Source organism: Pteropus medius, unplaced genomic scaffold, assembly GCF_902729225.1.
Source record: "Pteropus medius unplaced genomic scaffold, Ma_sr-lr_union100, whole genome shotgun sequence".
NCBI classification, from domain to species: Eukaryota; Metazoa; Chordata; class Mammalia; order Chiroptera; family Pteropodidae; genus Pteropus; species Pteropus medius.
This window is the reverse complement of record NW_024340849.1, coordinates 28,185,885-28,209,857: the sequence shown is the minus strand read 5'-3', so window position 1 is coordinate 28,209,857 and position 23,973 is coordinate 28,185,885. Positions and strand designations below refer to the sequence as shown.

The following is a 23,973-nucleotide window of genomic DNA, read 5'->3' as shown; positions in this document are numbered from 1 at the left end:
TTTCTCTGATAATTATTAGTGTATATAAAAACAACAGATTTTTGTATATTGATTTTGTATCTTGCAACTTTACTGAATTCGTTTATTCTAACAGTTTTTTGGTGGAGTCTTTAGGGTTTACATGCCATCGCAAATGGAAACTTCTGGAAAGTCTCTCTCTACAGTTTGTTTTTCTTAAAGAAATAGGAAGCAAAGTTATTAGCTGACACTAAGGATTTAGGAAGCAGTATCAGGTTTGAGAAGAGGAGAGAAAATATAAAATACTTTATGAGCTTTCAAATCCAGTGCGACCAAGTGGGATCTCCAGTGGCTGGTCTCTTCCACTTGTGAGCAGCCTCCTTTGTGAATGGGAAATGTAGTATGTTTTCCAGGACTCAGTTATGTTAGTCTTTTCATAGGTCATCCTTGGAGAATACTTTGCAAATTCATCGTTATTGTTATCTTCTAATTGAAAATAGTGCCATATGGAACATGTCCTGAATCATCTTGGACTTTTTCTATCTGGGCCCTTTTTTCCATGTGTATATTTCCAACAGCAAATAATTAAACATTTATTGAGCGCTTATTGTGTGTGCTAAACTCAAGGGATATTAAAAAGTCAATTTTTGCTGTTGAGCTTGTACAATTTCATTTTGTAAGACTTTTTTATAAATTGAATGTCAGTGAATTTAGAAATTTTGTGTCTGTTCCTGTGCTATTTGCTATTAGTTTCCTTGAAGTAGTAGGGTCTAATTTTTTGTTTGTTTTCTTGTCTTATGTGCCTCTTAAAATTTTCTAAGCTCCATGCCTGATGTTTGAAGGAATTTAAAGTTTAGGGGTACTGATTATCAGCCAAAGAGTTAGAACTATGACAGTGGATGTGCTGTTCTGGAGAACTGGCAGCTCAAACAGTACCCACCATCTTTGTATTCCTAAATTCCTGTAAGAATTCTGTGCATATCCAGTCAGTATTTTCTGAAAAGATTCCATTTCTAGGCTTGATCATGAGCGGAACTATATGGACTTTTTGAACATATTATTACATCTACTGTTTCTACTTTAGCCATTTTCTGGAAGGAAATAGTTAATGAATTGTCTGGAAATCTTGGAAAAGAGAATGTTTATAAAAAAACAGAAAACTTTGAAATGTTCTAGATCATTTGGAAAAATTGTTCCGATACTTCCTTCCTGCAGGTATTATCAAATTGTGGACATATTACATATAGTGCTGAATAAAATTTTGTTTATGGAAAGAAAGCTTTCTTACTGAATTGGTTCTTTTTTTATGGAGGTATTATGATCTTAGCTTTTCTCAATTTGTCCATTTGAAATTCAAAATACTGTAGTTCTTTTTGTCTTAAGTTTTTTCTACTTGTTAAATAGTAAGGCTTCTTGGGACATTTCATGAATACACTACAGAAGAATAAAAATTGCCTTTGTGTTTGCATGATTGACTTGCCCTCAAACAGTGTTTGTTCTTCAAATCTAAAGCTCATTTTGAAATTATTTATGCTTAAAATAACTTGTCAGTTCTCCAGTAATGAACAAACTGGAGCCACTGAACTCCCTGTTTACAAAAAGAAAGGAAATGAAAGGAGTTAACAGCAGCATTTATAGTGTAGGATATCTCATTTGGGAATAACCATGGATAAAAGTTTTATGGAACAAAGCCTTTCAAAAGTTTTACAAAATATATAGTTGTGACTATATAAAGATGAACTTTAAAAGAATATTAATTTTGCTTCATTTAATTCAATTACTTTGCTTACTAGTTTTGTTTTTAAAAGCTAATTATAAATTCCGAGGTCAAAAGAAATTATGAATTATAACAAGTACAGAACAGAAGCAACATTTGGATATTGGATAATTTTTTTCTAGTATTTTCCTTCATGTCCTCTTGCATAGGTTCTGATGAAGAGCAATCAGTAGTATATGTTCCAGGTATGACTTTCTATGTTAATTTGGTAAACTTCCTTTTTCTTCTTAAGTGTTAGGAGAAAGATGAAAATTATGACAACTTCGCAGGTATAACTGGATGCGGAACAGTTCATTAGAACCTACAATTAAAAACAAATTTGATGTGACCCTATTAAGGTTCGAAATTCTGCCTTATATTTTATTCACGTATTAAAAGTAAGAGTCTTTTCTCATTTTTTATATTACAAATAGTAGACTAAATTTAATATTTCAAAGAAAAGTATGAAAATGAAAACAGAGTTTATGCAATAAACTCTTTAACATTTACTGGTTATTGCAGATGAGTAATGAAACCGAACTATTGAAGGTACCCCAGTTATGTGAAAACGCAGATCTTTAATGTCCTCTAAGTTAGAGTATATGTGTCATGTTGTAATTTATTGATTTTAATATGACTTATGAATGTTCCAGCACCTTTTAAAAATATTTCGATTGAACCTTTATTCAAAACAATCTTTTTATTACTCATTATTTATTAAGAGAACTTTAAAATGAAGTAAGAGTTTTCCCTATCATTTTGTAAATTAGAGGATATCAAGGAAGAGGTTGATGGGGGGAGGGTCTTAAAATGAGAAGATATAATTTCTGAAATCTTATTTGATGGAAATCCTTAGGAATTTCTACAGAAGGAAATACCAGATCAAGACAAAAGTTGATAAGTCCAAAAGCTAATGTTAAGACTTCCAGGGTGACTGCAGCTTCAATCTCCATGGAGTCTTTAAAAGGTGCAGGAGATTCAGTAAATGAACAGGTTAGTAATTTTTTATCTGATTTTTTCTTAATTCTCCAATCTGCTGACCAGTAACTGATGAAAGAGTCCTTGAAAGAACATTAGATGATATGTAAGCATTCTGAAAAGATACTGAGGATGACTCTAGGATGCTTTGATGATGCTTGGTGTGACTATAAAGCTCCAAAATATATGGGCTTGCTTTAAGTCTTAGTTAAGAAAATTTATTATCTTGATCTGTCTAGAGTTAGTAAATCAAATTGACAATTTTTTTTTTGACTAGGTGTCCTTAATTATTTTTGTTCATGTAAATTTGTTTGTTGATGAGGAATAAACCCTTAAATATAAGAAAGATGTTTTTATTAAAATAAAATTAGCCTGAGTTATTATTATTGTTGTGTTGTTATTTCCTACACTTGGAAAATAATGCCATAAAGACTTCTTTTTATAGTCTAGTCACTAATTTCTCCTTCATCTTTGACTGTAATAGTATCTGTACATTCCTTTGACACATGTCCTATCTGACTGGTTTATTTTACTGGCTTTTATTATAGTTTGTCTTCCCAAGCAAAGTTTAAGTCACAGTTTGGCAGTCTATGACTTGTAGGCCAAATTTACTTGCCACCTGTTTTGTAAATAACGTTTTATTGGAACACAACCACACTCATTCTTTTAATATTAATATTGATGGCTCCTTTTGTATTCAATGGAACAGTTGCTACAGAAACTGTATGCTCATAAAGCCAAAAATATTTACTGTTTAACCCTGTATATAAATTTTTCAACCCCTGGCTTATGTTATTGAGAACATTTGCAATAGCTAGTTTGTTTCTAGCAATGGGATTTAACTTTTGTTACTTGTATCCTCAATCTACCCACTTCACACTGGCATGTGAATAGTTCAATTTGCAAGTTCTTATCAATACATGAAGTTTTCTAAATATAATTGTTTTATATTTAACTATAGCCTTTTGGATTAAGTCCATACATTTTTTATGATTCCATTGATTTATTAGCTATAATTCTTTGGCTATTTCACTGGCTTTAGGGATTATAATATACGTTTTTAATTTATCACAGCCTATTTTCAAGTGATATTTTCACACTTCACCTTTAATTTAAGGACCATTCAATAGTATAAGTCCTGACTTTTGTAATATTGTCATACATTTTACTTCTATACATGAACCCCAAAATACAATTATTATTTTTCTTTAGTCAGCTGTCTTTTATTTTCAAATTGAGATTTAATTCACAAATCATAATAATATTTACCCTTTTAAAGTATACAGTTCATTGGTTTTTCGTATATTCACAGAGTTGTGGATCCATGACTACAGTCTAATTCCAGAAAGAAATTGTGTATTCATTAGCAGTCATTCCCCATTGCCCAGTCATCTCAGCCCATAGCAACCACTAATCTACTTTTAGTCTCTATAGATTTGTCTAGTCTGGACATTTCATATCAATGGAATTATATGTTGCTTTTGGTGATTGGCTTTTTTTACTTAGCATAATGATTTTAAGGTTCATCTATTTATATCATGTATCATTACTTCAATTATTTTTTCATCTCTTTTTATGGCTGAATATGTTTTGTTTATCCATTCATCAGTGGGAGAACATTCAAATTGTAATACTTTTTGGCTATTATGAATAATAGTGCTATGGACATTGATATAAAAGTTTTTGTGTGGATATATGTTTTCAATTTCCTTGGTAATATATATACCTAGAAGTAGCATTGCTGAGTCATGTACTAATTCTCTGTTTAACCTTTTGATGAGCTGCCAAAGTGGCTACACAATTTTATATTCCCACCAGCAGTGTATGAGAATTCCAGTTTCTCCACATACATGCCAACATTTATATTCATCTTTATTATTATAACCTTCATAGCAAGCATGACATGGTATACTGTGGTTTTCATTTGTATTTCCCTAATAACTAATAATGATGAGCATCTTTTTATGTGCTTCTTGCCCATTCGTATATGTTCTTTAGAGAAATGTCTACTTAAATCCTTTTCAACTGGATTATGTCTTCTTATCTTCTTGAGTTATAACAGTTCTTTATAGATTCTATCTTATCAGTTCTGTGATTTGCAAATATTTTCTTTCATTCCTTGCATTGTTTTTTCACATACTCTTTAGTCTTTTGAAGCACAGAAATTTTTAATTTTGATGAAGTCCAATTTATCTTTTTTTTTCTTTCTCCATCTATGCTTGCTCTCATGCCTAAGAAATCATTGCCTAATCCAAGGTCTCAAAGATTTACGTCAATATTTTCTTCTAAGAGTTTTATGTTTTTAGATAGTTCATTTAGTCTTTGATCCATTTTGTTTTTATTTTTGTATATGGTGTGGGTAGTGACCAGACTTTATTGTTTTGCATGTGGATACCTGGTTGTCCCAGCATCATTTGTTGAAAAGACTTTTTTTCTCTTTGTCTTCATACTTTTATTAAAAATCTGTTATCAATAAATGTAATCATTTATTAGTAGACTCTCAATTCTGTTCCATTGGTCAATATTTCTCTTTTTATGCCAATACCACTCTATCTTAATTACTGTAGAGTCACAGTAATTTTTGGAATCAGGAAATGTAAGTCTTTCAACTTTGTTTTTAGGATTGTTTTGGCTATTGTGAGTCCCTTGCATTTCTATAAGAATTATAGAATCAGCTTCTCAATTTCTGCACAAAGCTCAGCTGGGATTTTGATAGAGATTTTAGTGAATCTTTAGATAATTTAGTGAGTACTTTCAATTTAATAATATTAAGCCTTCCAGTTCTTGAATATGGTGTGTGAAATGCCTTTCTGTTTATGTAGGTCATCTTTAATTCCTTTCCAGAGATGTTTTTTATTTCTAAGTATTAAGTAGTTTATACTTTTTCCTATCATAAATGGAATTGTTTTCATTTATTTTTGGATTGTTCAATACCAATGTATAGAAATACAGTTGATTTTTGTCTATTGATCTTGTGTCCTTCAGCCTTTCTAAATTTACTTATTACTTCTAATAGTTCTTTTGTGAATTTCTTTAAATTTTCTATATATAAAATTGTGCCATCTGCGAATAGAGACAATTTTACATCATCCTTTCCAATTTGGACTCCTTTTATTTCCATTTCCATATCATTTCCATCTGCCTAATCCTACTTTTAACATTATTATAGTTCAGATATGCTGGTAATGATTTTCTTATGTTTTGTATGCCTGAAAAGGTTTTTATTTCACTCTCATTTTTGAAAGATATTTTTACTGGTTATAGAATTCTGAGTCAATAGTATTTTTTCTTTTTTCCAGAATTTTAATAATGTCACTTCACTGTTGCCTGGCTTGCATTGTTCGTAAGGAGAAGTCTACTGTCATCCTTGTTTTCATTCTTCTGTAGCAGAGTTTAAACTCTGGCTACTTTTCAGATTTTCTTGTGTCACTGGTTTTAAGCAATTTGATTATAGTATGCCTTGGAGTAGTTTTCTAAATGTCTCTTTTGGTTGGGATTTGTTGAACTTTTTGGATCTGTGGGACATTTTTCAGCTATTATGTCTTCAGATATTTTTGCATCCCCCTCTCCTCTCTTTTGAAGACTCTGATTACACACATATTAGGCCACTTGAAGTTGCCCCACAGCTCTCTAATCCTCTGTTCATTTTGTTGTTGTTCTATATTTATCTATGGATAGTTTATATTGCTCTGTCTTCAAATTCATTAATTGTCTCTGCAGTGTCTAATCTAACATTAATCTCATTCAATATATTTTTTCATATAAAGCAATGTAGCTTTTAACTCTAGAAATTCAGTTTGGGTCTTTTGTTTTTATTTATATATTCCATGTCTCTACTTTACAACCTCAGTCTTCTGGCTTCTGGAACATATGGAATATAGTTAAAATAACTTCTTTGATGTTCTTGTTTATAATTCTGACATCTGAGTCACTTATGGCTAGATTTAGATTGAGTTATTTTTCTCCTAATTATGGATTGTATTTCCTGCTTTGTTGCCTGTTTGGTTTTTTATTAGATGCCACCAGGAAGTATGAATTTTGCCTTTTTTGAATTCTGGATATTTTTGTATTTCTATAAATAATCTTCAGCTTTCTTCTGGGACAGCATTAAGTAATTTGGAAATTTGATCCTTTTAAAGCTTGTTTTTAAATTTTAAAGGTGACACCAGAGCAGCCTTTAGTATAGGGCTAATTTTTCCTACTATAGGCAGTGCCCTTCTGAATACTCCTCCTGATGCCCCTTAAATTACAAGGTTTTCCACTCTGGCTAGTGGGAACATGGACTATTCTTTGCACTATACTAGCTACAGAGATTATTCCCACTGTTCATTTTGGGTTCTTTCCTTGGATTTGGATAGCTTACTCATAAACGTATTCTGCTGAGTACTCAGTTATTGACTTGGCAAGGGACCCTTTCCGGATCTGTGGAACACTCTTTCTGTGTAGCTCTATCTTCTTTGTTATTCTTCCATGCAAACTCTAGATAGCTTGGCTTTCCTGGACTCCCAGCTCTTATCTTCTTTACTTAGGGACATTGTGGGAATCCATCTGGGTTTCCCTACTTGACCCCTGAACTCTCCTCAGGCAATTGCTAAGATAATTGTAGGGCTCACCTTATTTTGTTTCCCTCTTTCAGTGATCACTGTCCTGTGCTGTCTGCTGTCCAAAATCTGAAAGCTGTTGTTTCATATATTTTGTCAGATTTGTTGTTTGTTTACAGCAGTAGGGTAAATCTAGTCCCTGTTACTCCTTTGTGGATAGATGTGGAAGTCCCAGATGTGTGTGTGTGCATGCACACACGTGTGCACTTTTTTTCTCAAAATGGTAATTATGTCAGTTCAAGTCTTTGGGAAGTAGACACCAAGATAGAATCAGAAATGGAAGAGATTTAATGGAGGAAAAACCTATAAAGGATAAAGAGTAAAATGAGCAGAAATAGACAAAGAGCTGTAAGATTTCACTATAAGTCTGGCATCTGAGAGGAGAAAGAAAGAAGGAAGACTGATTAGGAAGAGACTCAGACTTCAGACTGTGTTACAGTCTAAGGAAGTGTCTTATCAAGCTAATGGGGGACTCCAGAGCAAATATTGTTCTTTAAAGATGCCCTCTCAAGCAGAAATGGCCCAGTTCTAGCACCTCTGCTCTTCCCAGTCATTGGCATTGGCGTGAACACTGCAGTGGATCGTGGTGTGACAGCAACTAAGTGAGTCTGTTAGCTAACTATACTCTCAACAGCAGGTTCTCGCTTTCTTCTAGAAATGACATATTTTATTATTCACAGTTAAATCCATTATTCATCAAGAATTAATATGTATATGATGTTAAGTTAGGGTCATGGATCATTTTTCCATACTGATAGTCTATTGGTCCAGCACCATTTATTGAGAAGACCATTCTTTTCCCCATCGAATGAAAGGATGCCATTGTAAATCAAGCGACTGTAGAGGTGTGTCCTTCCCTTATTATTATCATCTTCTTTAGTAATTCCTTACTCGAATTTTCTGTTTATCATTTTTTTTTCCTATGTCAAGGATCAACAAACTTTCTGTAAAAGGCCAGATAAATACTTTAGCCTTTATGAGCCTCTTAATGTCTCTCTCAAGTACTCAACTCTGATGACTGTATAGTGTGAAAAGAGCCATGTATATGTGTCAATATCTAAATGAATGTGCATAGCTGTGTTTTTATAAACCTTTACATAAAAAAAAAATAGGCAATGGGCCAGCTTTGGCTTGTATCTATAGTTTACTAGCCATTGTCCTATAAAATATATTTGCTTTTTAAAGAATATTTAAGTCTATATATTTGGAACCTTATATAAAGGTTCCAGATGCACATTATTACGTGATTTGCTTTTTTACTCAACACAATGTTCATGATATTTATATTGTATATAGTTATATTTTTTTCCACTGTTAATTCAGTAGGGTTTAGTCATTTATTCTAACTGAAAATATTTAACTTAAAGACTTGTCAAATTGGTTCTGGAGAACTGGAAAGGCAAAAAGAGAACACTTAGTTATCATATAGATAATAACTGCAAGAAACAACTACCATTTCTAGGCCTGGGAGAACAGACAGAACAAGTTGCAATTATTAAAACTTAGAAGAAACTTTGAGGAGGAGCCTCTCAGAGCTGAAACTTGGACCTTTGGTGATGGGGAACCAGCCTGACTGGTACTGCTGTCCCTGAGGTGACATGACAAAGGCTGGTTGTGTGAGGGCAGGAAAAATTGCAGACTGGATCTACTGTTCTTCTCAATGTGTGACACTGACTGGAACAGGAAGCAAATAGGAAGGAATATGTCTTTTTTTCCTCTAACGACCCCTAGTCTCCCTCTAGTTTTTATTGGCAGAGTTTAACAGCCATGCGAGAAAGAAGAAATGAGATTTCCAGAGGCTCAGCCTCAGCATCACAAAGCAGAGCAGGGAAGGCTAGGTTTGAAGATGAAGGTCAAGAGCATAACAACCAGTACCTGTTGTTATTCTGTTGTATAAATATACAATTCTTTTGTATAAATATACCACAGTTCAGTCATTCTCTAGTTGCTAAAACCTGAGTCTCAGGCTTTTGCTCTTCGACACGATGCCACTAAAACTCTTGCCTGTGTACAAGAGTTTCTCATTTGTCCGTTTACTCACTGCAGCTCTACTGAAACGTCTTTTCATGGGTTATCAGCAGCTTCTCCCATTGTTAAATCCAGTGACTCCTTTCCACAGTCTTTTTAGCTTTTTCAATCATTAGCATTGTTAACCCACACTCTTCTTGAAACTTTTTCTATTTTCTCTTACAATATTATATGCCTCTGATTCCTCTCTTATCCTTTCAAACACAATTTTTTTTCTTGGATTTATACATGATTTTAAAAAACTAATATTTTTTCTTTAAGGAAAAATTAAACACAGAAAAATATAGAGAAAATAATAAAAATCTAGACATCCTTCGTAATATCATATGGCTAAATTTTAAATCTTTGTTTTTCTCTGACTTAAGAACCAGACCCATATTTCCAACTTCCTGCCTAACATAGCCACATGAATATACTCTTAAATTGACTGCATCTAAAACTAAACTTATTTTCTTGCCATCTCCTCTTTCTTACTTCCTTTTCTCCCCTCTCTTTCCCATCCTTGGCTCTCAGTATTTTCAGGATTCATTTTAAGTGTCTTAGATTATTCTTGACTACCAGAAGTAATTGGTCTGACCTATTTTCTGGTTGCATAAATGCCAAGGATCATAGTTCCTCCCTTTTACATGTTAACTCCAGTTTCACAAGATATAAGAAATCGAAGAAACTTCACATCCTGTGCTTATTTTAAAAGATTTCTTAAAAAGTGTTAAAAATTGTTATTAGCAAAAATTAACCAAAAGATTTTTTTCTGTTTTAGAATTTCCGTAAGAGAGGAATGAAGAGTGCATCACTGAAGGATTTATGTCTTGAAGACAAAAGACGCATTGCAAATTTAATTAAAGAACTGGCTAGGTGAGACAGAACCTTATATGAAACATTATTATGAAAGAGAGACTTTGCGAACTTTAGAACACAGGAATTTCATTTCCCTCTTGATTATAAGCCATTATATAGTGTCAAATTTTATATTTACATATAAATTTTAATTCAATGTAATACAATTATTACTTTTTTGTATTATTTTGAAATAATTTTAGGCTTATAGAAAAGTTGCAAAAATAGTACAATATTAAGGGAATGAGGAATGGTAAGTGACTGCTAATGAGTACAAGGTTTCTTTTTGGTTGAATGAAAATGTTTTAAAATTAGATTATGGTGATCTTTTCAGAACTCTAAATATACGAAAAGGCCTTGAATTATACACTCTAATGGTCGAACTTTAATTCGTGTCAATTATACCTCAATAAAGCTCTTAAAAAATGGCAAGGAAAGTTCTCATACCTTTCACCTAGCTTTCTTTAAATTTAACACCCTGAATAACTATAGTGCAATTATCAAAAATTAACATCAGTACAATAGTATTTATTACCTACAGAGTATTCAGAGTTCACCAGTGTTTTCACCAATTTTTTTCACTAATATATTTTTTCTGTGCCAGTATCACATTTTGTATTCAATTTTCATATTTCTTTAGTCTCCTCCCATGTGTGGCCGTTCATTAATCTTTCCCTGCCTTTCATGACTTAGACACTTTTGAAGAATAGTGGTCAGATATTTTGTAGTATTTCTTTCAGTTTGGGTTTTTCTCATGATTATATCGCATTAAGATATGTTATATCAGGGTGTGCAATGTTGATATGTCATTTCTAGTGGTTTTAACTTTAAACTTGGTCAATATGGAGCATATTAAATTTATTCTCTGAACAGTTACATTTTTCCGTGCAATTTATGAGTATATCCAGGATGTCCATGGGGACTATTGAAATACATTGTTTTTTGTGAAATTTTACCCACAATAAGCATTGCGTCCATCAAAGGAACTTGCTTGCAACAACTTTACTGTGATGTTCTGTTGGTTATTTAATGTTTTATCTATTTGTTTTGCATTTATTAATTGAAATTATTGTTTAAGGATGAGCTTTCCCTTCTGCCTTTTTTATTTTTGTATTTTTACATATTTATTTCAGTATTTATTTTATTTCTTTATCGTAAGTATAAACTCATGGACATTAATTTTATTCTAATCCAGAACTCACAGAAACAAAAATAAAAGCAGCAAGGTGATACATTTTTTTAAACTTTATTTTGAGGTAACTGTAGATTTACCTGTAGTGGTAAGAAATAATAGAGGGAAAGGAAAGTGAGAGCCTGTTTACTTTGTTTTACCAATGGTAGTATTTTAATTAATTATCATGCAGTTTCACAACCAGGAAATTGACACTGATATCAACCTTATATAGATTTCACATGTACTCATTTGCATATGTATTTACTGCTATGCAGTTTTGTCACGTGTAGATTTGTGTACCATCAACACAGTAAAGATGCAAAATAGTTCTGTTACAAGGATCACATGTCCTGCCCTTTTATAGTCGTAGCTACCTTCCTTCTTATCCTCTCCCCTAATCCCTAGCAACCATTAATATGCTTTCTACCTCTATTTTGTCATTTCAAATGCTATGTAAATGGAATCATACAGTATGCAATCTTTGAGATTGTTTTTTTTCACTCAACGTAATTCTTTTTAGACCCTTCCAAGTTGTATGTATCAGTAGTTTGTTCCTTTTGTTGCTGAATAGGATTTCATGGTATGGATGTACCACACTGTATTTAACCGTTCACCTGTTGAGAGACGTTTGGATTGTTTCCAGTCTTTACTGTTAAAAATGGAACCGCTATGAATATTCATATATAGGTTTTGGTGAACATAACATTTTCATTTCCTTGGGATAATGTGTAATAAATTCATGTTTAGTTAGTTTTGTAAGAAACTGATAAACTGTTATTGAAAGTGGTTTACCACTTAACATTCTCACTGGTAATGTAAGAGTTGTCTAGGTCCTCTGCATTCTTGCCAGTGTTTGTTATAATTATTTTTTATTTTAACCATTCTGATAGGTATTTAGTGTTATTATGTTTGTAACTTGCGTTTCTCTAATGGCCAATAATTTTAGACATTGTTTCATATGCCTATTTGCCATCTCTATCTGTATACAAATGTCTTTTCATCATTTTTGTCCATTTCCCATTGAAATACTTGGTTTTATTGTTGAGTTTTGAGAGTTCTTAATGTTTTATGTACAAATACTTTGTTGGATACGTAGTTGGCAAATACTTTTTCCTAGTCTGCAGCTTGTCTTTTCATCCCCTTCACGGGATTTTATAAAGCAAAAGTTTTTAATTTTAACCAGGTCCAGTTTATCAACTTTTTCATTTTATGCATTGTGCTTTTACTGTCAAGTCTAAGAACTCTTTGCATGGCCTTAGTACCTAAAGACTTTCTCCTGTTGTTTTTTTTTTTCCAAAAATTTTATAGTTTTACATTTAATCCACAGGCCATTTTGAGTTAATTTTTGTATAAGGTGTGAGGTTCTTTTTTTAGGGGAGAAGGGAGGGTTACTTATGTCTAGTTGGTCCAGCACCATTTGTTGAAATATTGTTTGCAACTTTGTCAAAAATCAGGCATATTTTCATGTGTCTCTTAGTTCTTGTTTCTAATCCATTGATCTGTGTATCTCTACTTCTTCCTACTGTCTTGATTACTGTAGCTATATAGTAAGGCTTAATATTGGGTAGAGTGATTCCTTCCACATTATTCTTTTAAAAAATTATTTTAACTCTTCTAATCTATGCCTTTTCATAATAATTTAGAATAAGATTGCCAATGTCTACAAAAAACCCTGCTGGTACCTTTATAGATATAACGTTAAAAATATAGGTCAATTTTGGAAAGAATTGACATCTTTACTGTTGAATCTTCCAATCCATGAATATGGTATGCCTTTCCATATATTTAGGGTTTTGATTTCTTTTCATCAGTATTTTGTAATTTTCAGGATACAGATCTTATACATGTTTTCTCACATTTATTTCTAAGTATTTAATTTTCTTTGGAGCAATTGTAAATTGCATTGTTTTAAATTTCGATTTCATGTTGGTTTGTTGTTGAAATGTGAGTGAATTTTGTGTGTTTATCTTGATTCCTGCAACCTTGCTGAATTTGCTTATTAATTTTAGGAGTTTTAGTGTTGATTGCTTAGGGCAATGATAGTCATGTCATTTGCAAATATGGCAGTTTTATTACTTTCTTGTCAATGCATGTGCTTTTCAATTTTATTTTTTCTTGTCCAATGATGCTGTCTAGGACTTTCAGTGCTATGCGTGTAGAGAGGGTATCCTTACTGTGTTCTTAATTTGAGGTAGCAAGCATTCAATTTATCAGTATGATGTTAGCTGTAGATTTTTTTATAGATTCGCTTTATAAAGTTGAGCAAGATCCCTTATATTCCTAGTTTTATAAGAGTTTTCGTTGTGATTATATGCTAGATTTTGTCATACACTTTGTGCTTAAATTACTACGACTAATGACTTTTCTTCTTTAGCTGTTGATATAGTGGATTATATTAATTGATTTTATACATTCCTAATTTTGATTTTTTGTTGTTTGGAGGTTTTACATCAAAGTTCATGAGAAGTATTAGACTCTGTTTGTTTACTGTCTTAGTCTGGTTTTAGTCTCATGGTAATACTAGCCTTATAAAATGAGTTAGGAAATATTCTCTTCTTTTCTGTTTTCCAGAAGAGATTGTATAAAATTGGTTGCTACTTATTTAAATATTTAATAGAATTTCCAGTGTAATCATCTGGGCCTGGAGATTTTTTTTAAAAAGCTTTTAAATTACAAATTCAATTTCTTTAATGGTTACAAGATTATTCAAGTTGTCTATTTTGTTTCAGTTGAGTTTTGGGAGTTTGTGGTTTTTGAGAAGTGTCCTGTTTTTCAAAGTTGTCAAATTTATGAACATAAAATTTTCCATGGTATTCTCATATTATCTTTTTTAATAACAGCAGGATCTATAGTGCTTCATTTGTGGTATTATTTATTTGTACTTTTTCTGTATTTTTGTCAGTCTTGTTAGCTTTATCAATTTCATTGATTTTTTTCCCTAAAGAACCAGCTTTTTGTTTCATTGATTTTTCTCCATTTTTTCTGTTTTCAATTTTACTCTTTGCTCTTATCACTGTCATTTTCTTCTTTCGCTTTGGATTTATTTTTTTTTTTCTGGTTTCTTAAAGTAGAGACCATTTCTTATAGACCATTTCTTTTTTTAATGTAAGCATTTAGTGCTGTAAACCTCTGTCATTACTGCTTTCAGTGTATCCCACATATTTTGATTTGTTGTATTTTCATTTTTATTCAGTTCGTTGTATTTTTTAAAAATTTCCTTTGAGACTTCTTCTTTGACCCATGGATTATTTAGAACTTTGTTAAATAAGTTCCACGTGTTTGGAGATTGTCCTCTTGTCTTTCTCTTACTGATTTCTAGTTTGGTTCTATTATGGTCAGAACAATATTCAAATTTTTTGGAGGTTTGTTTTATGGACTAAGATATGGTTGATCTTGGTGAATACTCATGATTGCTTGAAAAAATGTTTATAATTGTAACTCTCTTCACTGACATTGAGAAACCTAGTTTAATTATCTTTATTATATTTACATTTTAATTTAATTATCCTGTATGTAACTAATCTTCCATCTCTGCCGATACTCCCTCTACCACACAGAAGCCTTTCTTATCCTACTGAAACTGTGATTCCCAATTTAAGTCCACCAGTCTCCCAGCCCCCCACCCCCACCTCATGGATGTCTTTTTCTCCCTTCTTATATTTCAGCAAACTAATGTAGGCCAAACTCTGCTTTGAATGCTCTCCTCACTTCACTCTACTTCTGACTCTTGGTGGTGGACTCTCCCCGCTACTTAGATGTCCTCTTTCCTCTGTTTAGGCCTTGACATCTTGCACTAGGCCACCTCATTTTCAGTTATGTCATCTTTACCTTTCTCTGGCTCTGACCTCCACATGTTTATCTTCTCCCCTGTGTTGATTCCCTCCTCACTTACCTTAGGCTCCCCCAGGCTGCCCCTTCTTGAGGATAACCCTTCTACTTTACCTGGGCTCTGATATAATACAGAGGGTTGCCGCCTAAGTGTATGTCCTCATACTCCTTGGGCTCTGATAACTTGCTTCAGGTTAGCCCTTTGTGAATGCTCTCTTCACTCTTTGTAGGCTCCTCTACACCAGCACCCACTCCCCACACTCATATAGACCCCTCCTCACCGTACTTGGGCTCTGAATTTTGAATTTCCATGTGGGGTAACTCCTATGGCTACTCACGTCAAATACTCAAGGCTCTGATACCCATGCTAGGCTGCTCCTCCACATGGATACTCTTCTCACTGTGACATCTCACATGTTGACGCCCTTCTCAACCTGCTTGGCTGCTGACATCCCACTGGGAAAACCTTCTGTTCACAAGACCTTTGGTCTGACTGATGTGAACTTTGCCCCCATCATGGTTTTAGGACTTAATTGTTCAGGAAGAAAAAGAAAAGTGGAAAATGAAGAAGACAAAGAGGAAACGAAAGTTCAACTTTCATCTTAGAGAAGAAAAAAGTTTTCTTTCCTTTATTTTTTTTAGGCGAAGCAACCCTTGGTTGACCTCACAGATTGCAAGGACCTCATCAGTTTACAATCCCTTATTTTTTTATTTTTTATGCCTATAGCACCTGGTCTTCCTAGGTGGTCTCTCATCCAAGTCTTAACCAGGCCCGACCCTGCTTAGCTTCTGAGATCAAACGGATTGGGTTTGTTCAGTATAGTATGGCCATAGACTATAAAGTTTTCTCTTTGAGTAAAAGATATTTAGATGTATTTCTTTGTTCATGAATATTTGTATACTTTGCTTTCCTAATGTCAGATTTAGAAAACCTTATGCATGCCTGTGATATATTCAAGTATAGCATACTTAAAGAATTTTAGCTATTATGCAGACTCACCATCATTATTTTAGAGAAGTCACAGAGAGTGCTTGGCACCCAGCCCTGACCATTAACAAGCATATTTTTAGAATAATATTCAGTAGCTCTCAGCATAACAAAAAACTAGTGGCATCTTTTCAATTATAGAGTGGCATGCAGTATAAAAGCAAATGAAAACTATAGCATTTTTTACTGGTGCCTTTGAGGTGGAAAGCGTTCTTACAAAAGCATAGCCTCTTTTTTTCTTTTTTAAATGAAAACATGGCCTTAACTTTAACAGTGTTAGTGGGAAAACTGCATGTCCAAATTCCAAGACTGGCTTACTTCTTGGAGGGATCATTGGGAATCTGTCAGCTCCTTTTCAGTCAATATCTTTATTGGTACTATGTGTGAAAGAATCAAAAAAGATGCCTATAGGATTTATCGATGTTTCTATATGAGAGTAAATGTTAATAGAAGATATAAATGCAAATCACAATTGATACAGTAGGTTGTAAAATGGATTCGTTCACAGTATAAAAGATAGTAGTGATAAGTACAGGTTATTATATCTCTAAGGATAAAAATAAATTAGAAATTCATTTTAGAGAAAGACTTACTGGTTAGGTCCAGTACTTTAAAAATATGTGGTTCATAGTTAAATTTAATCTGAACATAAGGAAGCAATATTGTGCTATTTGGCAGGAAAACAAATAGATTAAAGAAAAACTAGGTATGAGTTTTTAATAATCTGTAGATACCTCCTTAAGTAATCTGTATATGCTCAGAGAATCTTCACTTGTGTTAACTACACTAATGAAAAACTAGAATACAAATACAAATACAAATTAAAAGGCTGTTGGAGAATAGATACTACAAAGATAAAGTAGGGATTTTATGAATTATTTAGCTTATGAAAGAGAGTGTAAGAGATGACAATATATAGGTTTTAAGTAAACAAGGGCATTTTCTTGAGGTGTCCAGCATTGATTTACATTTGTGGGAGGATAAGTAGAAAATTGATTGATCTTTTTTGGAGGCGTAAGGATAGAGAGATTTGTTCAAGATTACTGAATTTAGTGACCTTAGAAAGTCTTTTACAGTAATATTAATTGTTTGCATAATTGAAAAAAGCAGTGTCATTTATGGGGACTTGAAAAATGAATGGCTTTGCAAAATATTGTAGTTTGCACTGAAAGATTACTTCTTTATATATGCATTTGCATTTTTTTTACTGAAATTTTTTGAGATGGGGAGAGGTACCATCAACTAATGCACAAACTGTACAATAGCTGTCTTTAAAGGAAAAAAAAGTTTTAAAATAATCTTGGCCATATTGCAGTTTTTGATGTATATGAGCTATGTTCTAAGAAGCCTAGACAAAAACCTCTACTATTTCATGTCCTAAGCCCACACTGTCAAATAATGCATGGTTCCCCAGTGAATACTTATGCACTAACTCATTTGAGGACAGGGTTCTTTTTTAGGCTCAGGTACTTTGATTTTTCCCAGAGGACAGTTTTCTGTTTGTACTTGACATTTCTCAAAAGAAAAATAGAAAGTGTAACACCATTAGTTTCCCATTGTAAAATGAATGGATCATTATTATTTTATATTTATTCTGGTCTTTTATTTTTAAAACTAATCATAACCTTTTTTGTCATAATTAAATGTACATTTAAGTACGATAAAAATGTTAAGACTTTTTAATTTTTCAGTGACTCAGTTTTTTGTCTTCTCATTTGAAGCCTTTGTGGATTTTTTTTTTTTTTTTTTTTGGTATAAAAAGTGTCTATAATGGATTCTATAGTAAATTTCAAGAAAAAATAAGGAATTTTTAACTTGCTTAGGTGAAAGGCATTCTCTGAACTTTGGTGTATCTTGACACTGTAGGACAGTTAGTATGCCAAAATTTATTTTTCAGATTATTTATTCTAAGCTCTGCAATTCAAAGAGTATTTTTTGAGTGACTAGCATGCACTCTTTCTCTTGGTCTGGCCAGATATTACTTCCTAAAAGAGGTTAATTTTTCTATAGCAATTTTTTTCCCTTCCTCATGGACTCCGGAGACATGTACAGTGCTATATGAATGTGGACAATCTCTTCTGACTTTGCTGGATTGACTCAAAATTATCTCTCCTGAATCTACTCACAGTCGTGCTTGGGCCACATTTTGGTTATGCACAGTTGAAAGGCTGCAACCGTAGGTACATGTGATATGCAAGTATGTACTATAGCTTTTCATTCTTTTCTTAGGCAGCTTTTGCTTTTTTTATTTATGGGCTTTCTATGGGATGATTATTCTCTTTCATAGTTTATGTTTTATATACCTGTTGGAATCAATAAGGGATAGGAAGAATCATTGAGCTAAGGGAAGAGTGAAGAGCAGAAGTTACCAAAAATACTTATAAGACATTTAGGTTACTGTCTCAAAATTGGAACTATAGTTTGATTTATGACATTTGAGACTTGAGTATTCTCAGGTTGGTACCTTATAACTGAAAGTGTTTATTCTTACCATATTATCAAGTTTTGCTTGAAAAACAATTATTGATCATTTGCTACATGATGATCTACTTTTTCAAAGCATTTGTGGAAGAGATAATCAATTTTTGTCATGATATGTCAAATTTTTTTTTTTCTGGTAGTTTTAAAAGTAATTGATTAATCCAAGACATAACAAAAGGAACTGGATAATAGTGATATTTTCTATTTACTCTAGCAGAGGCCAGAATATTGCATCTTTATTCTCTCTATAGTATACCCTTCCCCCTAATTTTATTGTACTTATAGTTGAAGAAATATTAAAAATATTATTATTAAAAAAATAAAATTGCAGATAAAAATAAAATCCCTCTTTGATACTCTCCCTCCCTCCACCACCCCCTCTTGCACACACTGTTTGTTTGAGTGGTGTTTGTTTCTTTTTAAATTTTTAATTTGAAATAATTTTAGACTCAAAAGTTATAGTTAGAATTTCCATATATACTTTATTCAGCTTTCTATACTGTTATGTTTTTCATAACTATACTACAATGATCAAAACTAAGAAATTGATAGTCATTCAACACTATCAATTAAACTATAGCTTTTATTCACATTTCACCAGTGTCATTTCACTAATATCATTTTTCTGATCCAATATCCAATTCAGTATCTTATATCATATTTAGTTGTCACTTCTCCTTAGTCTTCTCTAATCTGTCATAGTTCAGTTTTTTATAACCTTGACGCAGTCAGATATTTTGCAGAATGTCCCTCAGTATGGATTCGTATGATGTTTTCTCTTGATTAGATTCAGATTATGCATTTTTGGCAAATTTTTGTGTGGACATATGTTTTAATTTCTCTAGGAATGAAATTGTTGGGTCATATAGTAACTCTGTGTTTAACCCTTTGAGGAACTGCCAGACTGTTTTCCAGAGCGGCTACACCATTTTGCATTCCCACCAACAGTGTATGAATGTTCCAATTTTCCACAGCTTTACCTTTATTTGTTATAATCTTTTTAATTATACCATCCTACTGGGTATTAAGTGGTATCTAATTGTGGTTTTGATATACATTTACCTAATGGCTAATGCTGTTGAGCATCTTTTCATGCACTTCTTGGCTATTTGTATATCTTCTTTGAAGAAATGTCTATTCAGTCCTTTCAAATTGTTTTTTTTTTTTGTCTTTTTATTGTTGAGTTCTCTGAGTTCTTTGTATATTCCATTTACATGTCCCCTTATCAGATAAATTATGCGCAAAATTTTATTTCATTCTGTGCATTGTTTTTCACTTTCTTGATGTCATTTTAAGCACAAAATTTTTTATTTTGATAAAGTCCAGTTTATCTTTTTGTTTGTTACTTGTGTTTTTGGTGTTGTATCTTAGAAATAATTGCCTAACCCAAGGTCATAAAGATTTATGCCTATGTTTTCCTCCAAGAGTTTATAGTTTTAGCTCTTAAATTTTGGTCTTCGATTCATTTAGAGTTAATTTTTATATGTGGTGTGAGGTATGGGCCTAACTCTGTGTGTGTGTGTGTGTGTGTGTGTGTGTGTGTAGCAAGTTGTCCCAGCACTATTTGTTGAAAAACTATTCTTTCCCTTTGACTTTCTTGGTATGCTGGTTGTAAAATCAGTTTACTTTAAATGTGTTTGGTTTTGATGCATTGCTCTACATGTCCATCCTTGTGCCAGTACCACACCATCTTGATTCCTGTAGTATTTTAGTAAGTTTTAATATTGGAAAGTGTGAGTCCTCAATCTTTTTCTCCTTTTTCAAAAATATTTTAGATATTCTGAGACTCTTTAATTTTCATATGTATTTTAGAACTGTATCAGCTTGTCAATATCTGTGACTAAACCAGCTAAGATTTTGATAGAATTTTGAGTTGGATTTGAAGATCAATGTGGAGGATACTGCCATTTTAATATTAAGTCTTCTAATCATGAACATGAAATGTCTTTCCAACTATTTCGGTTTTTAATTTCTTTCAACAATGTTTTGTAGTTTTTAATATTCAAATCTTCTTCTGTTGAATTTATCACTTTGTATTTTATTTTTTTATGCACATGTAAATTTAATTACATTTAAATACAAATGTTTCCTTAATTTCTTTTTGGAGTTGTTTACTGCTAGTGTATAAGCATACAATTGATTTTTGTACATTGATCATGTATCCTGAAACCTCAATGAACTCCTTTATTAGTTCTAATAGTTTTTTAGTAGATTTCTAGATTTTCCTACATACAAAGCCATCTTATGAAAGAAGTGGTGTTCCTTTAGAATTTAAATGCCTTTATGTCTTTTTCCCTACCTAAACGCTTTGACTATAATCTCCAGTGCTGAGATCGAAGTGGTGAGAACAGGTATTCCTTATCTTGTTGATGATCATTCAGACTTTTAGCATTAAATATGGTATTAGATGTAGGTTTTTCATAGACAGTCTTTTTCAGGTTGGGGAACTTCCTTTTTCTTCCTATTTATTGAGTGTGTGTTTTTGTTTTTTTAATTTTGAATTGTTACATTTTTTTTTCAAACACTTTTCTGCATCCAGTGATCATGTGGTTTTTCTCCTTTATTGATATGGTGTATTACATTAATTGATATTTGAGTCATAAACCAACTCTTCATTTCTGGAATAAATTCTGGTCATGATGTATAATCCTTTTTTATGTTGCTGGATTGTTTGCTAGTATTTTATTGAGGATTTTTGCATCTACATTCATTCAGTATTGCTCTGTAATTCTTAGAGTCCTTTTGACACAGAGTGCTATATCTCTGATTTCTTAAAGCACCTGTGTTCCTTTAGACAGTACATTTTAAATAATAGCCAAATGTTAAATTTGTAAAGAAGATCTTAAATGATTTCATTGGAATATTTTTTATGATGAAAGCCATCTTTTTCACCACACATTTACTTTTGCTTAAAAACAATATGTCCCGTTCTGTTTGCTAGATGTCCTTTGAAACATGTCCCTTCCTTCTCCAGCTCTTAACCACTAAGTCGATATTCAGAATTTTAAAAATGCACCCAGTATACACAGCTCACAAACACAGGATATTAAATAGGAGAAGAAATTTATCTGGTCGACCATTGGGTGAGCTATAATTCACTTTAGGATAGCTTTCCTACCTTACCTTGTCTTTCACATTAGTGTAAAAGTACCCATTCCTGCAGTATCTAGAAGAACATCAGGAGTTTGCAAAGTCATAAAATAAATCTCTTTCTAAAACACGAGTTTTACTAAAAGTTTAAAATGGATGGGTGTGGGGAAACTTTTTATATTAAAACTGAAAGGATCATTTTACAGAGAAAAAGACAAAATATTCAGAGATATTTAAGCTAAACCACAAGACTTCAAAGAAATTCAGTACTTTCATCACAATTTTCTGCCCAACCACCCAACTCTTAGGGTATGAATTCTCTTTTCTTGTTAGATAACAGTACATTTTGTGGAAGTTTTTGAGAAATATTCTGAGTCATTAAGTAAATGTTAACAATGGTGATTTCTTACTTTATGAACAGGCTGTTCTCTTTGTAAATAATTAACAACCAACTCAGAATATTTTCTTGTTAGAGTTTTAACTTTTTATCCTATTAGTCAAATATTTCCCTTTCCTGTATTTAGATTCTCATTTTGTTAATTAACTTGTTGCTATATTCTAAATGAGATATAGAGGATTAAGTCTTTTTATGTTACTTCGTGGTCTAAGAATGCTTTGATGAAAAATGTAGATCATGATAACCAGACATTTTCTCTTGAATGTATCTCATGGGAAATATTATTGAACATAAATTAAACAAGAAGACAGATTTCAAAGTGGATATAAATCTTGAGGTTGTTTTATTGGCAAGTCCTCTGCATTTAAAGGCTGTATTAAGATACTTGCTCATATTAACTATGCTAATAGGCCACATCTTTACATAGGCCTATAGAAGTGTTGTACTTTGTACTTACCACAGCTTGTTAATTTTATATTCTTCCAGACCGTAGTAATTGCTAAAGGGTAGTCTAATCATAGCAGCATAACAGAAGAAAAAAAGGTGGGGGGGGGTGGGGGGCTGTTTAAATAGCGTAGTAACAAATTTTTCAAATGTACTCTAGAAACTAAATTTTAAAAAGTGATTTTTCTGGATAGAGCAGTTTAAGTTTTAGGAAAAATCTCATCTTAGACTCTAGTATTATGAAATGTATGTACAAGCATTTTTGCCCTCAATGATCCCTAGAGTTTTCATGGATCTCCTTCAGGTTGAGCAAAGGGAGTAAGTAAATGTTGAAGTATACCTATATATTCTGACCTGGCAGGCTCCACAGAGATAATCTCTGTGTTTAGTTTAGTATTAAGGTAAATTTGACAATCTTCAAGGGAGGCAGAGTAACCTGAGACAGAGTGTAAATCCTCTTCATATAGATATATTTGTTCTTTGTTTAGTTCTGTGGATTCCTTGTAATTGTATCAGTTTTAGAGATTACCTTCTTAGAATGGTCTGAGTCCCGTTCATGAGCCCAGTGGTATGCTAAACATAAATAATAAGATTGAGAAAATGATTTAAATGTCAGGATTAGCAATAAGAAATAAACCTATTGTTTGAACACTACTGTGTACCATGCATTTTCAAATTATTTCAAAGACAAAATGCAATCAACTCTTGAACATTCAAAAATTCTAATTTTCATTCTGTTAAATTATTGCTTTCAATATCTCCACCAGAAGGCTAACAACAAAGGAAAGGCTATGGTGTTCATGTTACTCAGAAATTTCTCTAGTAGAGTAGGGTCTGGGAGGAAGTAAATTTAGGAACTGAAAGAAAAGGTTTGAATTCCCTTTGGATTTCACTTACACTTATCCCTGTGTGACCTGGTAGGATAAATGTGTTATACTCTGGAGAAACAAGTACCAATAGTAACACAGAAATGCAGGGTTAACATCTCTGTGCACAGAGTACCATAAAAATGAGAGTTGTCATTTTAAGATAAATTTTAATGTTCTTGTTTTTTGTGTGTGTGGGTTTTTTTTTTTTTTTTTTTTTAAAGATATTTTTTCCCTTTGCTCCTGTTAGAAACCACCTCTTTTTGGTAGGATTGAGTTGGAATACTTTTCAGAATTAGACTTTAAAGAATCAGATTTGTTTGATCAGTGTTTTTAGCTTTAAAATCCTTTTGGACTAAGAGTAAATGTAGTACAAGCTTTTTTTTATGTTAATGCTGCATTTTTAATCCAATCTAGTTATTTATATGCTACTGAGGAATGCAGGGTTTCAGTGCCAAGAAAAAGTAAAATTGCTTGTATATGTTAGTGAAATATACAATGATTTATATGTTGTTTATTTCATTGACAGGATTTAAATAAAAGTATA

The 23,973-nt window shown here is 32.4% G+C and overlaps 1 protein-coding gene across 9 annotated transcripts in view; it reads left to right on the top strand.

Annotated features, from left to right (window-relative positions):
- KIAA1328 (KIAA1328 ortholog) overlaps positions 1 to 23,973 on the top strand; it is a 229,026-nt gene that overhangs the window by 4,032 nt on the left and 201,021 nt on the right. For 6 of the 9 annotated variants that reach the window (XM_039842883.1, XM_039842889.1, XM_039842890.1 and 3 more), the window contains exons 2-4: positions 1,885 to 1,920; positions 2,571 to 2,707; positions 10,082 to 10,176. In XM_039842883.1, coding sequence (XP_039698817.1) covers positions 1,885 to 1,920; positions 2,571 to 2,707; positions 10,082 to 10,176 — 268 coding nt within the window. The remainder of the gene's footprint in view (positions 1 to 1,884; positions 1,921 to 2,570; positions 2,708 to 10,081; positions 10,177 to 23,973) is intronic. The other 3 variants (XM_039842891.1, XM_039842888.1, XM_039842892.1) reach the window with 2 other exon arrangements.